Consider the following 20,777-nt stretch of genomic DNA (forward strand, 5'->3'; position numbering starts at 1 on the left):
CTTCCTAATAACTCCTTTGATGAGTTTACGGACCTGGGACCATATTCCCTTGGAGTTTACGGCCGTAAACTCCCTTGGGAGGGTGTTTATGATGCTTTCAAGTCCCATACTCACATAGGATATGTTCTAGGGAATTGTTCAAGGCTTTAGGAGGAATTATGGCACCATTTGGCACCATATATTGGAGTTCAAGGCCCTAAAATATCTTGGGCTGTAAACTCCCTTTTCTTGGTTTTTTAGTGGTGTTTGCTAGCCCCAAACACACTAGGGTACTTGTCCTAATTTGTATCTTGGCTTAAGGAAGGTTTTCAAGGCATTTTGACCCTTAAACATGGAGTTCACGGCCCAAGAAGCTACTTGGCCGTGAACTCACTTTCATCAATGATTCTAATAGCTTTTGGTGTCCTAAGCATGCAATGGTGGGTTCTAGTTCGAGTTCTAAAGCTTTGAAGGTCATTGGAACCCTTTAGGACCTTAAAATGGAGTTTACTCCCCAAGTGTTCTTGGGCGGTAAACTCCCAAATCTTGGGGTCTTAATCCAATTTTGATGTTTTCTAGTCATATACACACTAGCATACAAGTCTAAGGTAGTTACAAATCACGGGGAAAGGACTAAGTAGCATTTAAGCCACATATTGGAGTTTACTCCCTAAGAACGTTCTTGGGCGGTAAACTCCCGAGTCTCACAGATTTGATATGTAATTGGTGTTTCTAAACACAATCTAAGCTATATAACATAACTAGATCGAAGTACTCACAATTTGGGATAAAACCCGAAGATCCGTGAGAGAGAATTTTGGCTTTTCTCTAATTGGAATTCAACTAATGAACTATTTGGTTCAGTTTTCTATATATAGTCCTGGGATTTTTGGCAGAAAATATTTCTATTCTCGGAATGAACTCTAATATCCTAGAGTATTGGAATAACAGTGTTGCACAAAACCCTAGTGCATCCACTCTCCTAATATCTCCTTAAGTGTAAAATCCTAAAAACTGCCAAACTTATACTCGAAATCTGAGTTTTCACTGTAATTGTTCTACTTCTATTGGCTTCAATTGGTTTGTTCAGAATGGAAATTTCGGGTTGTCACAATTCTAAGATAGAATGCTCTATCCTTGACTACATTGGCCTTATAATCTTTTGCAAAGTGATTTTCTTTATTGCATTTGTGACAAATCACAACATCTGTCTTGTCTTCTGATTGAGTACCGGAGTCATTGTTCTGAAGAGAATGCAGTACCTCCTTTGGTTGATTGTTCTGAGAGCCTTTAGGATATCGAGAATGGTTGTTCTGAGGACCGAAGTTACGGTTGAATGGAGGTTTTTTGAATTGTTGATTCTTGCGGAAGGAAGAAGGTGGTGTGCGGTTGAACTGTTGGCCAACCAGAGCAATAGCCTTCTGAAATTCTTCTTCATCATCATACTCAGAATCCGCTTCATATGACTGTGGTGGTGTATCATACGATGAAGAGTAGGGTGACTGCGGTGGAGCTTGTGCTATGAGAGCAAGTGGTCCTCCGAAGTCAGCACAATCTTTGAGTACAGTGGATTCTTGTGCTTGGAGTTCTCCATAGAGTTTGTAGAGTGATAAAGAGTGAATCTTCCTGTCACCTTGGACTATCATTTTGGCCGTAGTCCAATGTCGTCCTAAGTCATTAAGGAACTGGAGATTGGTTTCATGGTTGTTGCGGATGGTACCAGCATTTGATAACTTTGTGACTATCAAGTTGGATCTCTTGAAGGTGTCTTCCAAACTCTCACCTGCATGAGCTTTGAAGTTGTTGAAGTCGTTGAGTGCGGTAGTGAGCTTCTTATCTTGCGCTTGTTCTGAGCCTTCGTACAGGTTTTTTAGTACATCCCAGATCTCTTTTGCTGACTTGCAGTTTATGATAATGTCAAAGTTGTCAGGAGCAACACCACAAGAAATTTCATAAAAAGCAACAGCATCATTTTCCATTTTATCGAGATCATCCTTGGTAGGACGGCTCATGGTTGGTTGACCTCCTCCTAGCCTGGTTGCCGCGCCGTCAGTTTGAACTGGTGTGAGGACTGGAACGTGTGGTCCTTCTTCCACGGATCGCCATACATCTCTACCCAGTCTTCTTAAGTACCTCTCCATTCTTTGAGACCAGTGATGATATTCATTTGCTACCAGTATTGGAGCTCGATTAGAACCACCAACACTATTGGAGACATTCAGAGATAACGATTGTTCCATTTGTTTTTTTTTTGTTTGTTTTTTTTTTTTTTTTTTTTGAGAAATGAGCTTTAGTGGTATAGAAGGCTTAATGAGAAAATCAGATTTCCGATATTCAAAAAGCAACCACTTTGGCTCTGATACCAATTGTTGAGAGAAAAACTTGAAGACACACTTGAAAAAACGTTAGAACAAGTATATTGCGGAATAGTTAATCTCAGAGGATCTAAAAGCTCAACAATAATATAGTTAGATTGTTAGATGGTTAGTTGCGGAAAGTAAGGAAATATAAATGACAACAATTGTTATATCAAGAATACACTTAAACTGATTCATAACAAGGAATGCATTCACTCCGAGTTAGTAAGGAAGATCAAGTTTAGTGATTAAGTCTAGAAGACTTGCTCCGAAGAGAGGTTATGTTTCAGTAGCAGTTTAGAGTGTGAAGAGTAGTAAGATAGAGAAGTGAAGAAGATAACTTGGAGAAATATATTCAGAATAATTCACAAGTCATCGAGAGAAATAGTTGAGGAAGAAATTATGTGTATTAAGAAGTTAAAAGTTGTAGAAGTTGTAGTATTGAATACATTAGAAGGAGTCTCTATTTATAGAGTCTCAGAAATAAACTACTCTATAAGCAGTCGTGCAAGGCATGCTGGATAATAGAGTACACTACAAAAGATAAGTAAAGGAAATAACAAAACTGCGGATGCTAAAGACTTGTTGACTCCGGATGCTGAGATGATTGCTGATGGTGAACGGTTGCGGTTGAAAGATGATTGCGGTACCTTAGTTCAAGAGGGTCACTTTTATGTTTCAACATGATGCATGTTTTGTGATACTAAACATGACGTCCTCTGCCACCGAATGTTTTCGTCGTTCCAATTTGGGGGGGGGGGGGTAACACCGCCCGACATCAAGCCCCACTCGGTATACAAATTTCTTATCCTTAGGCCCCACCCGCTATACATATAGACATATATCACATAATCATACTAACACATACAATGATCATAAAAATAGAATATGATACAACCATGGGGCCTTGCCCGATAATGATAAAAACACATACAACTAACTAGCATATAATATACTCTTCAGGCCCCGCCTGTCATCAGGTCCCACTCGGCATCGAGCTCCACTCGGTAAACATAGAACAAATATGACATGAAAGAGTCACGCAGACAACAAGCATACTAAACATAACAAACATGGGCCAGCATTGGTGCCTTGAACCCTCTAAACATAGTGACTAAACTCACCTCGCATTTTCGAACTTCACAGAAAGAATGTCTGGCTGCTGCTCCACTAAAATCCCCATGCTACAAATCACCTAAATAATCATCCATTAATGATCAGATCTAATCCACACTAAGTGCCCAAACTAGGGTAAAAGACCATTTTTACCCTTTACTCTACATGACCTAAACCTAGGCCCTAACCAACAATCCAAAGGCCCACAGTCCAAATAAACACTCAAGGCCCATACATGTCCTAATTTTCCAAATTGGGCCCGAACACTTACATGGGCCTTGACCCAAGTCCCAACAACATTTCTAGTCCAAAAACAATTGCACTCAAATGGCCTACAAAGCCCTAAGCATCAAATCCCAAAATACTGGCCCAAACGTTCCAAGCAGAAGACAGTAGCTGATTCAACTTGCGAATCAGAGTATATAGCGTCAAGCGAGGCAGCAAAGGAGGCTATATGGTTGAAGAACTTCATTGGAGACCTTGGAGTTGTACCAGCTATAAAGGAGCCTATAGATATTTTCTGTGATAGTGAAAGTGCAGTTACCTTAGCCAAGGAACCAAGGGATCACGGGAGATCCAGACACATCGACAGAAAATACCATTTAATCAGACATCGAATAGAAGAAGGACTCCACGTGGCAAAGAGGGTATCATCGGATGAGAACCCATCAGATCCCCTCACGAAGGGACTGGGTAGGGTTAAGCATCTCCAGCATGCAAGGCGCATAGGGCTGAAGGATGATATTAGTTTTAGAAATTAGATAGCTTTGAAATGTGTAAAGTGTAATTGACATTTGATGATGAATAAAAATTGTTGTTTATTTATGAGTAAAGTGTTGCTATCTGTTTTCAATCGTTTACTATCGTTTCATTTTGCATGTTTTGACTTCCAGAATAATTATGTTATGGTATTTCATATTATTTAAATTCTCCACAGTCGGTCATATGTTGGAAGTAGATATGAATCAAGACTATCATGAGTTGGTTGTAGATGTCTAAGATGTTGGACATAGCAAAGTGTTGCTACAACACTCATGAGTGCTCATAAGTTCTGAGTATTGGATTCAACCCACACTCACTTGTATCACTTCATGGAATTTATCTCGAGTGATCGTGAGACGGTAATATCATATAGACTTCAAACCTAGAGATATGATTTGTTACCTATGAGTTGGTTATGCATTGATTGTACGAAAACGCATTGGTAACTCAATGTTATAAAACATGCCTTTGTGTATAATTCAACAAGTAGTAGAACAAGCATATGAGTCGAAGTTTATCTGTTCCTTCTTGGATTAGAAGCGATATCTGGGCCCCTCGATGATTTTGTGTTGACCCATGTACCGGGACCAGTCAGAACTAAGTTGATGTGTTCAATTAAGTTCTATGTCAAACAAATCGGAAATTGGGAAACAAATTGTTGGACAATAAATAAGACATTGTTCCATGTATTTGTCTGGATGATATCTAGAACAGAGGATTTTATGATCACTTATCTTAAATGGCGTATCATCATCATCTTAGTTTCGTGAGACCTTAAAAGAGCTACGATTGTTGATCGGTTCCTGAAGTCATTCTTGCAGTTATAGTTATTAGACTTATCCAAGTGGGAGACTGTTGGATTAGGTGTCTAAGTTCATAACTATTCCTGGAATGTACTTGACCCGGTTGGCATGGTCCATTTGGGTTGTATGGCATTGCAACACTTGGATAGACTAAATGAGAGAAATGACACTTAAGGTTTATGAATATATTATAAGTTCTAATATATTAATAATATTATTTGATTAGTATTGATCAAGAATTAATTTGGAATTAATTAAGTGATCAAAAAGAGACTAATTAAATATATGGGTTTGATTGTGTAAATCATCTATTCTTGTATAGTAGGCTAATGATCCATGGTTTATATGACTTTGGCTAAAACCCATAAGGTGCTCCATGGATAGTCCATGGAGGTTACAAACCCATGGATCATGGAATATGGAAAGCCATGCACATTAGGGTTTACATAGAGTAACCCTACTTGTGACACAACTATACAAGAACCCCATGACAAGCAAAATCGGCACACTAAGAAGAGAATAAGAGGGCTAGCTGATTTGAGTGATAGGTAAACTTCTCTCAAGGTTATTCCAAGTGTTGTGGTGTTGTGTGAGACATTTGAGGCATCACACTTGAAGTGCTAGGCTTACAAGGTTCTCAAGGAGTCCAAGCAACAAGAAAGGTATGTTTTTCTTACTAGCTTTATGTTTCAAGTTCCCATGCTATGCTAGATAGTTGAAGAACCTTGGAAATCAAATTTGCATGTATCTTAGTAAAACATAGATCCAATGTTTCTAGGGTTGCATGTACACCATAGTAGTGTTAGAATGCTCAAAACCCTTCAGTACAATGAAGGCACATCCAAATACTCAATGCCACGCGCAGTTCATTCATGGTCCATCATAAACATGTGGTGGTATATCTTCAAGTTCAAGACACTTTCCAGCATTCAAGAAACAACTCAACTTTATCAACGACACTTCTAGAAGTTGATGACATCTTAGAAGACAATTGAGCAACATGATGCTCATGTTGCTCATCACATTTTCAATGTTGATCAAGAACGATCAATTTTGCTCTTCCTGCTTCATTTCTGCTCATTTTCTACATATTTTCTTTTTAGACTAAATTTCAAAGAACCATTTGAGTGTTTTAGTTTGTTTACCATTCAAACACTTGTAACTGAATCTTTATGAATATGTGACACTTTTGAATCATTGATCTTAAACATACAAAAACATTTTTATCATTAACTTGGTCTTACATAACTCTTTATTTTCCGCATTACTTGTCACTTGACGATTCTGAAACTCTATTTCAGTATTTTCAACACTTGGACTCTTCTAGTCTAGGTTTACTGAATTTTTCTCATTTCTACACTTTGTAATTCACAAATTTCAATGCTTTATTGAGCTTTACCTTCGCACAAAATGGATATTTTGTGTTTTTGTCTGTTTTATGATGTTTTGGTCCCAAAGCCTTTGTGTTCTTGAATTTTGATGAACTTTAGAACTTCGAAGTGATATATTGATCTTTTTGACCTTTTTCAATAAAGAAATGGGGTTTGTTCTGAGTCTATGCACAAATTTTGACCTTTTTATGAGGTTTTTGAATTATATAGCTTTATGAAGTTGTTTATACGGATAAAGTTGGAAACTTTATCCATTAAGTCCTTTGAGTGATTCGGATATGAATATTATGAGCTTTGATCTTTATGGATTAAGCACTTAATGAGGAAATGGATTCTGACTGGAAACGTGGCGCGACCAAGGGCGGTCTGCGGCACGGTTACGCATTGCATCACGTCTGTTTTGTTTTTTTAGTAACCACAGCACGCTCAAAGAGCTTGGTCGCGGTACGGTGTGTAACAACCGAAAAATACAACCAATTTTAAATTTTTCAAAAAACATCTCGATTCCAATAAATCTTTACAAAAAGGTTTTCAATACAAAACATTTAACGTGTTCCCAGAATCACAATACTATGAAATCATGAGGAGCGGTACGATCACGCCTTCGCCTTGCCACAGCCTCCTGAAGAACCTGAAAAACATGAAACTACAACTGTAAGCCCGAAAGCTTAGTGAGATATCCCCAAAATACCAACCACAAATACGCCCTTCCAGGCCACGACCTTCCGGTCCAAATCGTATTGCCTTCCGGCCCATAACGTATTGCTTTCCGGCCCATAACATAAAAAGCATACATAACATAACAAAACATAGAACAGCCATGCATATCGGGTCAAACTCCAGTCCAAACAACCGTGTGCACTTAACATATAATCATATAACAGTTCCCAGTCAGCAAATCGATCAAACAGATCACATAACATATGATCACCCTAACCAGGATACCAACCTAGCCGATCACTAGCATAACATCACCCTACGACTCAGCCAACATACTAATTACACACATACGCCTTTCCAGGCCATGACCTTCCGGTCCATATCACAATGCCTTCCGGCCCACAACATATAATGCCTTCCGGTCCATATCATAATGCCTTCCGGCCCATAACCCGCAATATCATAACAACAGACAACTACCCGGATTTACATCCGATAAAGGGTCGGCCTTGGTGCCTTAAACCCCGTTAATATAGTGAGGATAACTCACCTCGAAACTGCCGACTGAACAGATAACCCAAGCTGCTCCGATCACTGATACGATCTACACCACTGGACAACCACCAATGCACTGAACTCAAAACAATAATCAACAATTACCAAAATGCCCCTGGAAACCACAGGCCAACCCTTGGTCAAAGACAAGGTCAAAGTCAACCCCTGACTGACTCTACTCGCCGAGTCAACCCGATGACTCGCCGAGTCCCCATACTCAGAACTTCCCTCAATCTGCGACCTAACTCGTCGAGTTCAACAACTCTGAGTCCACTCGCACACAACTCACCGAGCCATCCCTTGACTCTGTGATTCTCGACTCGACCAGAAAAATATTGGGACTCTTCGACAAGACTCACCGAGCCCAAGAACAGACTCGCCGAGTCTAAGGCTATCTTCAACCTACTCGCCGAGTTGTTCATACAACTCGCCGAGTTCCAGGCCATCTTCATCTAACTCGCCGAGTTGTTCTTCCAACTCGTCGAGTTCCAGCTCATCTTCAAGCAACTTGTCGAGTACACCCATGTGACTCGCCGAGTACCACCGGTCTGAATCCATTCAGAAGCATTCCAGGCAATGCAATTGCTCCAAAACATAGATCTAGCCTCCTACAACTCATCCATCACGTAAAGTGGCAAACTTTACGTGAATCCAAAGAGATTTATGCATTTTGCACATTAGGACTAAGGTTTGGGACATGATAGCTTCATCCAACACTCAACACAGGGACTTTCATGCATTCCAACTCTTCTCCATTCCAGATCTGAGGTAGCAACCTCAGATCTAACCTCTAAACTCCAACACATCCAAATATCTAATCTCTAATACCCCCAAAATGATGCATCAAGGAAATGACAGCTCAAAGACGAGATATTACCTCAAAAGAACACCCCAACTGCAATGAAACTTGAATCTAAGCAAAGCCCCTTGCTCCAAGCCTCTCCTTCTCTAAGATCTCTTCAATAGCCACCTCTCCAAGCTCTAATTTGCTCAACAATGGTACTTCTCCACGATTTTAGGGTTTCTGGGACTCAAGGGGTGATAAAGAGGCTGGGAGGAAAACATAAGGTTCTTTATATAGGGCTCAACCCCGAGAATTAGGGTTTTCTCCACTCAGCGCCTACTCGCCGAGTCCACCTCATTGACTCGCCGAGTCGGCTACTTAACACGCGACCAAGTCGCGACTCTACTCGCCGAGTCCATTCATGGACTCGCCGAGTCACTCTTTTCCCAATTTACTCTTTTAGCCCTTCCACTCTACTCTTGATATTTCGGGACGTTACAATTCCTTCCCACTTAAATTAGGCTTCGTCCTCGAAGCCTACAACAATTCAAACCCAAAGATACTCCCACAACGCCCCACCTGGCCTTAACCGGGCCAAGTCCCTCAAGGCATACCCATCGAAACTCAAACACACTTTCTCTTTCCTTACGGTGTCCTGACCACCGTCTCGAGCCGGCCACCAGCTGTACCCTCTGATAATCACACTCAACAACCGAGAATTAACCATGACGCATCACTGTCCCAAATCTCAACAATCACTCGACCCATAAGAGCTAGAAAACCATGAACCATCGGATCCCCGATCCGAATCCCACTCTATCCATTCCGTGATGACGGAAAGACCCATTCTCAATCTCAGAGAAACTCCCACGAGTTCTCCTCTTGCAATCACATACACATACTGAATTTGCTCCAGCACCCTCAGGTTGGGAAAACCCAATACACTAATGATATCCTCCAACATCCCCCAGGATGAACCACTAATACATATCCAATACCCTGATCAGAATCACACTGAGAGCCCAAGACTCTCTCCCTGCATCCCTCCCGAGTCTCTTGGCTCTACATCTGCGGAATTCCTTCGCAACCTCAGCAGACATCCCAAACCGGATGAGCTTCTAATCCACTGCCGCAAACACTCTGCTCAAAAACCATACTCGAATTACTCTAATCATAACTCTGCTCTGCCGCTTTCACTTCCGTGAACTTGCACTCCCTCTCGGAGTTACACACCTCTCTCACTTCCTTTTCCAAGGAATCCACTTGGCCATATTGCCACTCCAACAAGTGCCACGGTGCTCGCCCAACGCTACACCACCCTTTTTAGCGTATCTGCTATCCATCCAACACATATACTCTGACTCTCATCGCAGGGACTCTCAAGCCCCTGCACTATCTCCACTAATCAAGATCACTACCCGGGGCCAGACCTTCTAATGCAATCACACCGCAACATACACAATCCATATCCTCAAACTGATCCAACAATACCTGCAAAGTCTTCAGCATGACTGGACCGCCTCATCAGGCCTTCGGTCCATCTGGACCACTCTCAGAACCTTCAGCCAATCTGGACCGCTCTCAGTGCCTTCTGTTTGGCTGGACCGTTCTTCGAGCCTTCGGCCTAACTGGTACGCCTTCCGGCCTTCAGTCTATCCGGACCGCTCAACTAGCATTCAACATTCCGAGCTATCCCCCCCCCCCCCGGAAATTCTCCCATGCATACCGTTCTAGCCCTTAAGGGGGTTCCGAACTCTAACTCCATCATACATACTCGATCCCGGCCTGCTCCCAAGCCCTCCTCAATTAAATGCCCTAGGTCTGTATCCCACCCCGCATGCCCGAAACTTACTCCTATTAGCCTATACTCTGGGCTGACAGAACACTTGCTGAATCCCAACAGCTAAGCACTCTCGAATACTCGTCGATCTCCCGGAGAATTCTCCAATTCTCCCCCACTTGGGCACTAACTATCAACCACCGGTCGCCATTACTGACCTCCCAGAACAAATCTTGCACAAAGAAAACACTTACACGCGGACTGCTTCCCACAAGCATAAACAACCTTAACAAGACCTCACATTAACACCGATCAACCTGCTCGAAAGAAACTCAATCTGCATCTAACCACTCCTCAGAAAGCAGATGCTACCCGGCTTTCAACCCAATGTCGGGTTTCCACTAATAACCCTCATGAATGATAACCAACAGAATTCCCAAAACAATAACCCATAACCAAAACCACAACCCGCAAAATGACGAATACCACAACGAAAACCAAACAAAATACCAGCTCATAAACATTACACCACAATAATCACAAGATAACAAGATATCAAGAAAGAAACATACCCGCAGCTGCATCCGGCACCGCTCTGACCTCCTCTGCCGCAAGCTGATAAGCACGACCCTGAGCCCTTGGGGGCTCCGCTCCACCCTGACCTCCACCTGTGATCCTCAAAGTAGTCGGTGCTGGAGCCTGCACCGGTCCTGCAGCAAGTTGTGGACAGTTGACCCTCAAATGCCCAACCTGATGACAATGATAGCAAATCCTCAAATCCCAAACTGGCGCTGATTGCCGACAATCCCTCGCATAGTGCCCCTCCTTTCTGCACTTGCGGCATGCACCACCGGACCTACAAACCCCGATGTGACCCCTCCCACACTTCCCACAAGTGTGGCTGCTCAGATCCTCCACTCTAACATCAACGGTCTTGGACCGTTTCAGCGCCGGCTGCGACTGCACCGGAGCCCGCCTCAGCTCACGCAACTGCAACTCAATCTCTAACTCACGCTGCCTAGCGGCCTCCTGCAACTCCAACAAGGTCTCGCACCTCTGCGCAGACAAAAACTGCCTGATGTCCCTCTTGAGCATGCTCAGATATCGAGACATCTGAGCCTGATCCGAAGCGAACTCTGGGCAAAACATCGCCCTCTCAGTGAACATCCTGGTGATCTCAGTCACCGACTCCGAATCCTGCTTCAGCTCAAGGAACTCCTGAGCCAATCTCTCCCTCTCCACCTGCGGAATATAACGAGTGTTGAACATCTCTTTGAACTGATCCCATGATACTGCAGCCCTCTGCGCATCTGAATATGACCCCATGGTCAATCTCCACCAATCCTTCGCCCCGAGCCTCAACAGGTTCAGAGCACACCTCACCCTCTGATCAGCAGGGCATAAACACGTGAAGAAACACCCCTCCACGTCTAATAACCATCTCATAGCAACAATCGGGTCCCGAACTCCATCGAAGGTGGGAGGCTTCGTATTAGTGAAGTCCCGATACTGAAAACCCCGACCAACTCCTCCCCCTGCCGCCGCTACAGCCGCTGTAGCCGCCGCGGCAGCCGTCTCTGCGAGAGCCGCATAGCGCTCATCAAAATACTCAACCATGGCGGTCTTAATCAACCCAAACAGCTCCGGCAACTCAGCCCGGAACAACTCAGCAATCTCATCACGCAGGATCTCATGAATCCTCGCATCCAACTCGCACGTGCTCATTTGACCGATGACTTTGGGCGGCACCGATCCGCCCGGAACTCTCTCTCCAGCTCCCGATCCTGATCCAGATCCACTCTCATCATGCCACGAAATCTCCATACTGAAAACACCACACAAAATCTCAGACTCTTCCCACTACCCTGGGATCCAACTCTCTCAACCCAACCCTAGAGATCATGGTTTCCCTGATACGCGTATGGGTCCTGTGCTTTCAGTAGTACGGGCCCATACTACCTTCCACACCTACCCATATTTGTATGAAGTACTACCACGACGCCCTAGAGAAACATGCATAGCAACGCTCAACCCTCACCACTAGAGGAACACTAAAAATATCCCATAAGGAACCCTAGGCTACAGGCATCACAAATCAAGCAACATATCATGAAATCCTGAAGATCCTTAGCCTATCACTAGCATGCTGTTATATCAAAGCTCAAAAACAAATAACATGCATGATATTTTGGGGTTACTTACTGGCTCCGGCTGATCGTACCTCCGCGTCCTCCCTTACTCATTTTGAAACCCATTTTAAATACTCTTTTGAAAACTCTCCTCGATTTGAGACTGAAGTCACACGAATGTTCCTCGAATTCACTCAAACCAAGGCTCTGATACCAACTTGTAACAACCGAAAAATACAACCAATTTTAAATTTTTCAAAAAACATCTCAATTCCATTAAATCTTTACAAAAAGGTTTTCAATACAAAACATTTAACGTGTTCCCAGAATCACAATACTATGAAATCATGAAGAGCGGTACGATCACGCCTTCGCCTTGCCACAACCTCCTGAAGAACCTGAAAAACATGAAACCACAACTATAAGCCCGAAAGCTTAGTGAGATATCCCCAAAATACCAACCACAAATACGCCCTTCCAGGCCACGACCTTCCGGTCCAAATCGTATTGCCTTCCGGCCCATAACGTATTGCCTTCCGGCCCATAACATAAAAAGCATACATAACATAACAGAACATAGAACAGCCATGCATATCGGGTCAAACTCCAGTCCAAACAACCGTGTGCACTTAACATATAATCATATAACAGTTCCCAGTCAGCAAATCGATCAAACAGATCACATAACATATGATCACCCTAACCAGGATACCGACCTAGCCGATCACTAGCATAACATCACCCTACAACTCAGCCAACATACTAATTACGCACATACGCCTTTCCAGGCCATGACCTTCCGGTCCATATCACAATGCCTTCCGGCCCACAACATATAATGCCTTCCGGCCCATATCATAATGCCTTCCGGCCCATAACCCGCAATATCATAACAACAGACAACTACCCGGATTTACATCCGATAAAGGGTCGGCCTTGGTGCCTTAAACCCCGTTAATATAGTGAGGATAACTCACCTCGAAACTGCCGACTGAACAGATAACCCAAGCTGCTCCGATCACTGATACGATCTACACCACTTGACAACCACCAATGCACTGAACTCAAAACAATAATCAACAATTACCAAAATGCCCCTGGAAACCACAGGCCAACCCTTGGTCAAAGACAAGGTCAAAGTCAACCCCTGACTGACTCTACTCGCCGAGTCAACCCGATGACTCGCCGAGTCCCCATACTCAGAACTTCCCTCAATCTGCGACCTAACTCGTCGAGTTCAACAACTCTGAGTCCACTCGCACACAACTCACCGAGCCATCCCTTGACTCTGTGATTCTCGACTCGACCAGAAAAATATTGGGACTCTTCGACAAGACTCGCCGAGCCCAAGAACAGACTCGCCGAGTCTAAGGCTATCTTCAACCTACTCGCCGAGTTGTTCATACAACTCGCCGAGTTCCAGGCCATCTTCATCCAACTCGCCGAGTTGTTCTTCCAACTCGTCGAGTTCCAGCTCATCTTCAAGCAACTTGTTGAGTACACCCATGTGACTCGCCGAGTACCACCGGTCTGAATCCATTCAGAAGCATTCCAGGCCATGCAATTGCTCCAAAACATAGATCTAGCCTCCTACAACTCATCCATCACGTAAAGTGGCAAACTTTACGTGAATCCAAAGAGATCTATGCATTTTGCACATTAGGACTAAGGTTTGGGACATGATAGCTTCATCCAACACTCAACACAGGGACTTTCATGCATTCCAACTCTTCTCCATTCCAGATCTGAGGCAACCTCAGATCTAACCTCTAAACTCCAACACATCCAAATATCTAATCTCTAATACCCCCAAAATGATGCATCAAGGAAATGGCAGCTCAAAGACGAGATATTACCTCAAAAGAACACCCCAACTGCAATGAAACTTGAATCCAAGCAAAGCCCCTTGCTCCAAGCCTCTCCTTCTCTAAGATCTCTTCAATAGCCACCTCTCCAAGCTCTAATTTGCTCAACAATGGTACTTCTCCACGATTTTAGGGTTTCTGGGACTCAAGGGGTGATAAAGAGGCTGGGAGGAAAACATAAGGTTCTTTATATAGGGCTCAACCCCGAGAATTAGGGTTTTCTCCACTCAGCGCCTACTCGCCGAGTCCACCTCATTGACTCGCCGAGTCGGCTACTTAACACGCGACCAAGTCGCGACTCTACTCGCCGAGTCCATCCATGGACTCGCCGAGTCACTCTTTTCCCAATTTACTCTTTTAGCCCTTCCACTCTACTCTTGATATTTCGGGATGTTACACGGTGGCTAATGATGGTTGATCGTTGACTTTTTGACAAGTTTGACTTTTGGGCAAACTTGGGTAGAATAGAGTATTTGGCTAAAGATTGGTCATGGTTTGGCATTAAGTAGCTTGTGTTAGTTGTTAATGTTGTTGAGGTTGTTGATGAGCTTATGTCGTTTAGCTCAGGTGAGTTTTCTCACTATATTTTACTTTATAGTATGTATCCTAACCTATTAAGATGGTGTTATGTTGTAGTGAGCTGTTAGACATGTAGACTAGTTAAGATAGGTACCGGTGTTGTTTGATTGTTGTTGATTGTTTATATATATATATATATATATATATATATATATATATATATATATATATATATATATATATATATATATATATATATATATATATATATATATATATATATATATATATCGACATATCTTGTGGCGAGTTGAGGATAATCTAGATTGTGTTGAAGGTCAAGATACTCGAGGCGGACCAACTTTATGCTAAAGGCCAAGGGTAGATCAACTTTATGTTGAAGGCTGAAAGGGGCAGACCAGCTTAAGGTTGAAGGCCAATGTTTGTATACTTGCATGTACTATGTGATGTATGGTATTTTAGAAAATTCACTAAGTTTTGTGCTTACAATTGTGGATTAATTTCTTTTTTCAGGTACTTCGTTAGATCGTGGGAAGGTGAAGGCGTGAATGTACATACACACACAAGCATCTTTATGATTTGAGATTCCACAATGTTTTCCTTTACAACTCTGATATTCGATTGGATGAACAAATGGGTTTGACTGGATTATAGCTTTCATGAAAAATGATGTTTATTTTAAATTAAAAATAAAAAATTTATTCTGAAAATCGAAACCTTATATACAACCACAAACAAAATATCTACCAAAACTCCTATTTTTAATTCAAATTTAATTGAAAAACAATAAATTATGGACGGTAGAAGACATGCTTTATATTTTATATAAATTGTAGTTAACATGTACGAAATCATATTTAAATTATAAAAAATTATGGTCAAATTATATTGCGGAAAATACAAACATGAAATCGCAAGTTAAGTATGAGGAAATCGTAGGTGGCTCTAGCCTCTATGCCATCTACGATTTCGTTAATTCAACATGTGGAACTTTGGCTTTCTATACCTATAGAACATTGGGCAAGAAAATAGGCTGAAATCAAAACCCACCTGCTGAAATCATAAAAGAGACAATAGATATGCACATTAGTGGTACGAAACAGGGTCTCCTATCGATCTCAAAATGGTCCGTTTTTTTTTGGGATTGGTCTAGAAAGGGTCCGGTCTTTTTTCGGAAAGGTCTCGAACCGGTCTTTTTTTTTTGTCCGGTCTTTTTTTGAACCCGGTCTTTTTGGTCTGGTCCTTTTGGGACCGATCTTGGTCTTTTTCGATATTGTGGTCTTTGTGCGTATTTTTCCGATTCGATTTCAAGGTTTGTTTTTTGGTTTCTATTTCGAGTTTTTCCGTTAACAAATGTGTGGCTAACACCAAAATAATACAATAAGATTTACTTAAAATGATACACTATAATTCAACAAAATAAAAAACGGAAGACCCTAACTAATATGTGATTAAAAAATATTTAAGTAACACAAAAATAATATATACATAAATTTGGTTTCCGTTCTCTTTTGAGACCGGTCAAAGTCGGCCGTCGGCCTTAAAATGGTCCAGTCTTTTCTCGAACATTCTCAAACGGTCCTTTTTTTTTACGAACCTATATTTTCGGACCGGTCTTAAACGGACCTTTCCTTTTACGAACTTATAACTGACATGACAAGTCTTTTTTAGGTATGGTCTCGGTCCTTTTTCGAGACCGGTGTGAGCGGTCTTTTTGTTCGTCCGTAGGTGGAAAGGGTAAAATGGCAAATGGCTTTAACCATATGTGATTTAGATGATGGCTATTTTTTATATTAGGTTGATTATCGGCTAAAACTTGAAAGGTCATTATGTAAATAATTAAATTTGTAACTTTTTCATTAAAATATAAGTGATCTAAACACAAATTAAATAATATCGATTGTTATTTTATAACATTAACCATTAATTTGAATCAAGTTATATCGAAATAATGTTATCTTAAACAGGGAGTTTTCAAAATATATAAATTCACTTCATCATTTGTAACCCTTTTAGTTTGATTCAAGTTGTATCAAAATAATGTTTGCTTAAACAAGGTGTAATTCACTTGATCATTTTTTAACCCGTTTTTCTATTGTTCCCCACGAAATGTCGGTGAAATTTACTATTTTACCCTTTAAAGTACAAAAAGTGTACTAGTAGCGAGTATTGAGGATTAGAATCGGCATCACCACGTGTAGTGCCAGACACTCATATGAACCCAACCAACACCTATTCCAAGTTTCCAACCCTTTATGTATAAATGCAAGTTACACCAACCAAGGGCTTTCTAGTAAATAGTTTTCGATTACCCAAAACCCAATAAACCATCTCCACATTCACGAAAATAACCAAAATGCCCTTTTGACCTATAAAATGGCTTTAACATCCATATGTGCAGCTTTATAAAATCAACATCACCGCGTGTAATTTTTAAAATGATACTTGGGGTTCTGATATTGTTACAGAAAACACCCAGCAATTTAAGTAATTTACTTGGCAGTCCCTCTACCTGTCGCGCCCTTTGTCCGGATAATCGACTCGATCCTCTGCAACTTCAGATCGTTCTTGAACTTGTTGATGAAGTTATCGGCCTTTGTATCGACTTCGACGTCATCCTCTTCCATCACCCTAGCCGCAGACTTTCTCTCTCTCACGGTTACCGGCCGGCGAGACTCCACGATCTCTTCCTCCTCGAGATGCGCGAAACCCACTTTCAGACTTGCTGATTTCTTCATTTTCGCCGGTGGCTTCGATGTGAGGTCACTTTCGGACTTGGTTCTGTCATGCCCACCTTTCAGTTTACTGTACACCTCATCCAAACTCTGTAACTCATCAGCGTGTTCATCTTCATTAGCATCTTCAAAGCCCGTATCGCTCCGGATCTCATCGTGGGTCGGGTCGAAATCGAAATGACTCATCCTTGTTTCTACGGTTTGTTGATGTTCCCACACGACATGGGTCTCCGAATAAGGGATTGATGCTTCATGGGTTTGATTGAAAGCAGAAAACTGAGCGGCGGCGTTGGCGTTGCCGGTCGGAATATGATCGGATCTGGTTGAATCCAAATCGTAATCGAAATGTTGATAGTCGATAGGTTGATTGAATACATACTGTGTAGCTGCTACTTGTAAAGGTTCTTGGTGGTGGTCGTCCTCCGGCGAAAAATCTTGTTGGGATCTGTGGGGTAGGAAGTTGAAGGACTTGAGACGGTAGAGGATGGAGGAAGATCTGACGATTTGGGGTTGATTCCGGTCATTTGGGTGGTTCTGAGAATTGTGTTTTTGTTCTTGTTCTGGGTCTTGTTGATGACGATTTTGTTGATTGTTGTTGGGTAAGTTAGAGGTGAAGACAATGGTGGCAATCATGACGTTTAGGAGGACGAAGAAGACAGTGGAAGTGAACCAGCTGTTGAGGGAAGCCCAGATTGATGACGGTAGAGAAGTTGCAGAGTCATCCATGTTTTAGGAGAGAAAAGGGGTGAAGAGGGAAAGGTAGAGACTAGAGAGTGAGGGTGTTGGGTTTGGGTGGGATATTTTGTGGCTTTCCAGTTGTGTAGTTAGAGGAGTTTAGTGTTCTTGTCCTTATCATGAACCCATACATCCCAACTATACTTATTTTATTTTTAACAGCTCATTTTGAATGAAAAATATTTGATCTGTTGTGTAAATTAATAAAATATCTGGTTAACAATTATAAGCCCAGAAATTTTAATTACCCAAATCAAAATTAAAGTTACGGCTTTGTTTTTTCGTCGATTATCTAAAATAATGTTTTAATGTTGTAGCAATGGAGAGCTTTAGAGTCAGACCGGTTCGGAACTGAAACCGAATTTATTATATTATATGAACCAGGAATTAGATCGTCAATGACGGTGACGGTGCCGGTGCCGGTTCCAATATCGGTTTTTCGGATATTTTTTAAACTGGAATCCGTCGATATGTTGTAGATGATATGATGTGTTTCAGAACCTATAAGATGATTCAATATTAACCAAAATATGACTTTATACATTTTAAAATGAAATACAAACACTAGTTTACATGTAAAAAAAAATCAAGTAATTCTAATTTTATATTAATGAGTTATACACATTTTAAAAAGCGAACATATTTCAAAAATAAAACAAAAAACGAAAGTTAAACAAAAACAAAATTTTGAAACAGAAAATACACAGTCTTGATATGCTTTCTTCCGGATTCTATAAATACTTCAATATCTAACCAAAATATATGTTTGTACAGTTTAAAATGAATTACAAAAGCAAATTAAATGTTGGAAAAAAATTAAGTAATTTCAACTTCATATGAATGATTTATACACATTTAAAAAAGCAGGACGAATTAAAAAAAAAAAGTGTTGAAATAGAAAATATACGGCCATGATATTATGTCTTTCGGGGCATGTATCTAATTCAATATCTAACCTGAATATGTATTTGTACATTATAAAATAAATTACAAACACCAAATTATATGTTGGAAAAAAAAAATAAGTAATTTTTACTCCATATGCTTGAATTATGTACAATTTAAAAGGCAAGACAAATTCCTTGCCGGTTCTAGTTTTTTAATTGGGTTTTTAAGAACTGAACCAATGTTAAAACCGAGACCGATTTTTATAAAAGTGGAGAACCGATAACCGAACTTTATTACTAAATCTAGTCCGGTTTCGTTCTGAGTTCGGCTCCTAACAGTTCTAAAGCTCATACCTAATTGTAGTCTTATACAAATGTTCCTCTTCGAACAATCTAAAAAGAACCCAATCCTCTCTAATAAATAAAGGTTTTTTTTGCTACTTGTCAATCTCTCATGAGTTTTGATACTTATCATTTTGTGGTATTTTTGAAAAAAAAATATTATCCACTTGTCAATTTCTGATTTGTTTCAATTTTTAAAATTAAAGTCATAATTTATATATGTAAAGTATTAAATATAATATATATATATATATATATATATATATATATATATATATATATATGAAATTAAATTGCAATGAATATGTTTCTTTGTTTCTTATTTTAAAGTTTTACATTAAAAAATATTTATTGCTTATATTTTAATATGTAATTTTTTTTAAATTAACCTATATAATGCACGGTCTCACACCTAATTTGTAAAATAAATATTTTAAAATCATACTTTTTGTAAAAGTTTATATATATATATATATATATATATATATATATATATATATATATATATATATATATATATATATATATATATATATATATATATATATATATATATATATATATATAATAGCTCTTTTACCCTATATTCATTTGGAATAAAAACATTCGTAATGTCAACTTTACAAAATCAAGTGGTTATTTTTTATAATTTTTTGGGATGTATATTTTTATTATATAAAACATCATTTATAGTTTTAGTATATTTTCTTCCTATTTATATTACTACCATGTGAAATGATGACAAATGTTATATTTTGATAAATTTAATAATATTTTAAGTAGTAGACTATATAATTTCTCTTTTAGTAATTAACTACGAAGTCACAAATATTGTATAAGATAAAGAAAAATGACATTTTAGCCCAATACCCGTTGTTTTCTCACCCGATTAGGTCCTTAATGTTTTTCTTACGTAATAGGTCACTTACATTTTATTTAGTGTGTATGTTAAGCAATTATGGGAAATTTGAAACGGTCATCCGGTTTCCATAAATGACATGCGTATTAATTATTATTTTTTTCGGACATGTCACTAAATCCACATCCTCTTAAAAGGCCTATTATACATCGGGACATAAACCTATGAACTTTCTTCCTTTATTTCGATCCACAAACATTGTTGGATTAGTGTCTAAGTCCATAACTATTTTGGTATGTACTTGACCCGATGGTGCATGATCCTTTTGGGTTGCCTTCACCAAAGCAACTTGATTGGAGAAATAAATAGAGAGAGAGAGGTTATTATGATTTATTAATATGTTATAAGAATAATATATTAAAGCATAAATCATATTTGTTTAATTAATATTGGTCAATAATTAATTAAGAATTAATTTTGTGATCAAGTGTAATTAAT

The 20,777-nt window shown here is 40.0% G+C and overlaps 1 protein-coding gene across 1 annotated transcript; it reads right to left on the reverse strand.

Moving 5' to 3' along the window:
- Positions 1-16,954: 16,954 nt before the first annotated feature.
- On the reverse strand, positions 16,955-18,287 carry LOC145052887 (uncharacterized). Its single transcript, XM_079000804.1, has one exon. It carries the CDS (start codon positions 18,180-18,182, stop codon positions 17,214-17,216), a length of 969 nt encoding a protein of 322 aa, XP_078856930.1. The 5' UTR covers positions 18,183-18,287; the 3' UTR covers positions 16,955-17,213.
- Positions 18,288-20,777: the final 2,490 nt, after the last annotated feature.

Source organism: Lactuca serriola, chromosome 5 (genome assembly GCF_051521515.1).
Source record: "Lactuca serriola cultivar US96UC23 chromosome 5, Lser_US96UC23_V15, whole genome shotgun sequence".
Lineage (NCBI taxonomy): Eukaryota > Viridiplantae > Streptophyta > Magnoliopsida > Asterales > Asteraceae > Lactuca > Lactuca serriola.

What these genes read in the sequence shown, in the direction of transcription:
- LOC145052887 (XM_079000804.1), bottom strand. Translation starts at nt 18,182, where the DNA reads ATGGATGACTCTGCAACTTCTCTACCGTCATCAATCTGGGCTTCCCTC.